The 5005-nt window shown below is 29.1% G+C and overlaps 2 protein-coding genes across 7 annotated transcripts; one reads left to right on the top strand and one right to left on the bottom strand.

The window, feature by feature from the left end:
- Positions 1-467: 467 nt before the first annotated feature.
- On the top strand, positions 468-2045 carry LOC116852623. 6 transcript variants are annotated; one of them, XM_032833152.1, is made up of 5 exons: positions 468-811; positions 966-1106; positions 1176-1206; positions 1287-1444; positions 1733-2045. In XM_032833152.1, the coding sequence occupies exons 2-5, from the start codon at positions 1077-1079 to the stop codon at positions 1979-1981; spliced, it is 468 nt and encodes a 155-aa protein (XP_032689043.1). In that variant the 5' UTR covers positions 468-811; positions 966-1076; the 3' UTR covers positions 1982-2045. The 6 variants fall into 6 exon arrangements, 2 of the variants coding, with proteins under 2 accessions (XP_032689043.1, XP_032689042.1); XR_004379807.1 differs by having other exon boundaries at positions 1176-1444; positions 1582-2045; XR_004379806.1 differs by having other exon boundaries at positions 1176-1444; positions 1528-2045.
- Positions 2046-2340: 295 nt separating this feature from the next.
- On the bottom strand, positions 2341-4897 carry LOC116852619 (the record flags this gene model as incomplete). Its single annotated transcript, XM_032833146.1, has 5 exons — positions 2341-2959; positions 3536-3716; positions 3834-4093; positions 4378-4524; positions 4838-4897. Coding segments are annotated over 5 exons (803 nt in total), but the record flags the coding sequence as incomplete, so codon positions are not given.
- Between the last annotated feature and the right edge of the window lie 108 nt (positions 4898-5005).

The following is a 5005-nucleotide window of genomic DNA, read 5'->3' as shown; positions in this document are numbered from 1 at the left end:
AATCAAAAGGAAAAATAGCACTGCTCGCTTAAATGAATCTCTTCGCACTGAATTTTATTGACAAATGTCTAACCTCTAAAATGCAGCCAGTTTCAGATGTCAAAATAAATTACACCTACAACTAACGTCATCTAACGGTGAGCCGCAAGAACTAAGTTTACCACGTAATAAATCAGAATATAACACTCTTGATACAACACCAGACGTGAACTGCACCAGACGTAGACCAAAGAAGTTATAAAACAAAGGTTAGGTTAAGAGACAGATATAAATATTTGTCTCACTCTAATTTACTGCACTACTGCAGCGGTGTGGAGATAAACGAAGCTCGATCTCGATCGATCATACGGTTTCGCCAACACAGAGGGCATTAGAGTTTTTAACTTACTAAGCGCACAAAGTCGCCGGCGCTGCGCACGTAGCGCCGCCCGTGCGCATGTAGCGCGGCCCCTGTTGGGTTGGGTTGGGTACAGCCACAGTATGGGTATGTTCCACTTAAAGCTCGTGACGCTCACGCTCGCAACGTCGCGATCATCCGTTCCACTAACGTGAGCGTTGTGATTAGTGGAACGAGTTACGAGCATCGTGGTCAGTCGTAATATTACAAAAATGGCGGAAATTATAGTAGCATCTACTGTGCAAATACTACAGGATTCTTCTAACGAAAGCAGTTCCAGTTCCGAAGAAGAAATGTACGAAATATTGAAAGAGAAAGGGAAACGTATTTTACGCCTTCGTATAGAAAATTATACGCAATTAGTTGTTTCGTGTTATACGGCTGTAGAATTTAAAAGCCATTTTAGGTTATCAGGTATTTAGTATATCAGGTTTTTTATACTTTCAGTTTGTTTTTACATATACAAAAAATTTTAGTGTTTTATAAATATATTTATTGCATGATTTTATAATGTTCATATTTATCTGTTTTACGATTGCAATTATTATTAATGTAAGTTTGTTTTCAGATTGCAGCGCACAACTTTTGAATACATTCTAAGCATTATTAGTAATGATCTAGTAAGAAAAATAAAAGGATGTAGTACAATTCCACCTGATCAACAATTAATGATTGCTTTATGGAAGATGGCTACAATGGATTCATACAGGTATATCTATTGTATACATTAGAAATTTAATATATGTGATTTATTGTCAATGATTGTGTTTGTTTGTAGGTTTGTGTAATTTGTGATAGATTTAATGTAGGTAAGGCTACAGCACTAAGAGCAGAAGAGTAACACATGCTCTATTTAGAATTGCTCAGCAATATATTTGTTGGCCTTCAGATGATCGCGCACAGATTATAATGCACAATTTTGAACGCGCTAGTGGATTTCCTAAGATAATTGGTGCTATAGATGGCACTCACATTAAAATCGAAGCACCAAAACAAAATCCAACAGATTACATAAATCGAAAAGGATATCATTCCATTCAACTGCAAGTAAGAATTATTACTAAAATATTTATAATAATAATAATAAATATTTATAATAATAATTTTTAATATGATCAAAGAGTTTTTAGACAATCCGAAGTAGTTGCATATTTAAATCATGAAGACAAATTTCCCTCTAACAGTCATTTAGTGGGAGATGCAGCATATGCATTACACGAACATCTCTTAGTGCCGTTTAAAAATAACGGACATCTGACTGCTGCACAAAATCATTACAATTTTCTTCTATCATCTGCAAGAGTAGTTGTTGAAATATGTTTTGCGTTATTAAAGGGACGAATGAGAAGCTTATTGCACTGCTTGCCAATGACCAGAGTCGATTTAATGTCTGAGTATATAGTAGCATGTTGTGTTATCCACAATATATGTGTACTACGTGGAGACGAACTTACAATAATATCAGTGCCATCACCAATAGATGTTACAACGCAAGTTTGCAATAGGAACGAAAGGCAAGCTGCTAATGGTGTCCATAAAAGGAATATGATTATGCATACTTTACAAAACAGATATAGAGTGTAAAAAAGTAGTTATATATATTAATATAAATAATGTATGAATAAAAATTGCGACGTATCACACAGTACATTGTTTAAATAAATTCATTTATTAGAAAATGCAATAAGTTACTATTAATTTCTTTTCTACCTCCATTCTTTGGTTGTGTTGTTTTCAGTTTGTAATATTGCAGCTTCATGACTTGTATTATTTAAGGATAAAATAGAAAACTCCAAATATTATATACATGTTATGTACATGTATAAAAGTGTTTTATTATAACATTAAGTATAAGTGAAACTAAAAGATATTTAGGACTGATCACAAAATTACAGCACATCACATAGTACAGTCATAAACTAAAAAATTCACTTTCTTATTCTTATTAATAAGGACTTATATTCATTATTAAATTATTCTATTAATAATAAAACTTAATATATATAATATATAATAATATATATTAATATAATATATAATTATATATATAATAATATTGCGAAGGCTGAGATCACAAAATTACAGCATATCACATAGTGCAGTCAAAAACTAAAAAATTAGCTTTTTTATTCTTATTAATAATGACTATATTCATTATTAAATTATCTTATTAATAATGAAACTTAATTATATATGTATATCATAATTAATGAAACCTTAGTAATATATGAATAAATTGTAAATTATATTAATTCGAAAAACTAAAAAATTAAATTTAAATTATTACACTGCAAATTAGTTCGATAAACTTATGAAATAATCAATAAAAAGTAAATGCAACAGATATAAATCTCAAAAAGTATCAACATATATATATAATACAAAAATGTTGGTATGTAGGTAATAATTACTTATTACAAAATCCAGTAAGCGTTTCTATTAATTTTTTTCCCATCTCCATTCTTTCATCATGTCGCTTTTGTCGTTTCACTTCATGCTCTTCTTTTTGTTGTAGTCTTTCTTGAAAAAGGCTCATTGCAGATTTTCGTGTAGTTGTTACATCTACAAAATCGATTAACAAATCAAGTATTAAAACTGTATATTAACACATATTAATAAATGAAATAAAAGAAGTAAAATGTATCTAGCTGTTTTTGAACAAATACACTTATTATTTGTAATTGAAGATCTGTATTATCACAAATACTACATTTGTTCCTTGTACTATTTAGTCCAAGGCATAGTGAAATGCAAAACAATTTAGATGCCTTGACATCTAAAGCATAGCTGACAGTTCAATAAGAGAATTTATTTTTCATTAATTTTTCTCTCAGACCATCAATTACATTCTAAATATCGATGATAGGTACGTTTAAAATTAAAGAAATAGTAATCTTATAAATATTAATGAAAAGATACAAGTATATTAAATATGTTTGTGTATATATACAATGTAATAGATAAAGATGTAAGAAAATGTGCAACTAGTAAATTATTTTACCGTTAACCAGAGAAAATCTAACTGAGTCGTCTAAAATATTTGAATATCTGATTAAATATTTGATTATCAAAATTAATAATATTTCAACCATTTTGCATTATATTATTATTAACCAATTATATAAAAACTTGACTTACTCTTCTGCAATAACTTATTTTCTTTATTTTCTGAATTATCAAAGGAATCAAGATTGCTACATGACATCTTCGAAGACAATTCTGTAGAATTTATGCTTGTATTTTTTACAGACAATCCTGTAGATGAAGCAAGTGCTATAGGGTTACACCAAACTTTTTTAGCAAAAATGTCTTCCATTAACTGTATATATAAACAAATATATCACAGTATTTGTTATAAAAATGTGTACATAATAAACTAAAAAAAAGATTTACCATTTTACAAAAAAAAAAAACAATGAGTAAAATAACTACAAACCTCAAAATGTTGCCAAGTTCTCCGATTATTTCCTGACGTGGCTTTATGATCTTTAATCGACTTATATGTTTTCTTTAAGCTTCTCAATTTGGAAGCACATTGACTGCCTGTTAAATTATATCCTTTATCTTTTAATACACGAGCAACTAATTCCCAACATTTTTTGTGTGATATCTTTCCATTATTAAACTTGGCTTCCATTTCTTGATACGTCCTTAATAAAAGAAGAACACATGAATCTGTCCAACGATATAGAGTACCTATAACAAAAAAAAATATATATATATGATCAATGTAATTAAGTTAATAAGAGAAACTTTATGTAATATATTTTTATCCCTTATTCTGATTTATGGATACACTTTGTTTGCTATAACTATAACTTTTATTTCAAACATTTTATGATAAGTTTCATAGATATTTAAGGATTATTTAAAATGGGACATGATGCATAAGCTCATATTTATATCTTATCTATATTTATATCTTATCTATATTTATATTTTATATTATATATACAAAAATAGTACATTTTTTTATTTACCTTCTTCACAACCATCTGTTGACGTAATATCATTATTTGCGCTTGAAACACTTGAACTTTCATTATCTATATTTTGTATCTCACTTTCTTCAAGTTGTTTTTGCTCTAGAATTGCTGCATTCAGCAAAGATGTAGCAAAATTAATATCTATAAATAGAGAAGTAAATTTTCTCAACATTATACTCACTTCTTAATAAACACTATCAGTAACGTAACATCAATCTTACATTTTCCCATTCAATAATGTAACTGTTATATTAACAGTATTAACACATGCCTTATATTTACAGCATTGAGTGGAAAATTATAAGATTGATATTATATTAATCGGTAATTCTGGATTACAACAATGTCAAATATAATTATGAAAATAAAATCAAAACAACTTTTATAAGAGTTTGTATAATGTTATGAAATTCAATCATATCATATAGGTTATAATTGAGATTTATCATCTTACCTGGGGTGCGTTCGAAAACACTGAAAGTCCACGACGGAAAGTGGCTGTGGTGGATGGGCTTGGTGGGGTTAGTGGAGTTGGTATCGAGAGGAGTTTTCGAACAGGCATGGAAGAATGCTCAATGTGACATACTACATGTGTGTTGTGCCTAGATATGTGTTGTACAAA

This window comes from Odontomachus brunneus, unplaced genomic scaffold, assembly GCF_010583005.1.
Source record: "Odontomachus brunneus isolate Ranch 3 - 2012 unplaced genomic scaffold, Obru_v1 Obru_scaffold_241, whole genome shotgun sequence".
NCBI classification, from domain to species: Eukaryota; Metazoa; Arthropoda; class Insecta; order Hymenoptera; family Formicidae; genus Odontomachus; species Odontomachus brunneus.
The sequence above is the reverse complement of the archived record's forward strand: the minus strand, read 5'-3'. Positions and strand labels throughout refer to the sequence as shown.

Coding starts and splice junctions, on each gene's coding strand:
- LOC116852623 (XM_032833151.1), top strand. CDS start 1,066: ATGATTGCTTTATGGAAGATGGCTACAATGGATTCATACAG. Junction 1,107..1,254: donor GCTACAATGGATTCATACAG/GTATATCTATTG, acceptor TGCTCTATTTAG/AATTGCTCAGCAATATATTT. Junction 1,445..1,732: donor ATCATTCCATTCAACTGCAA/GTAAGAATTATT, acceptor GCGTTATTAAAG/GGACGAATGAGAAGCTTATT.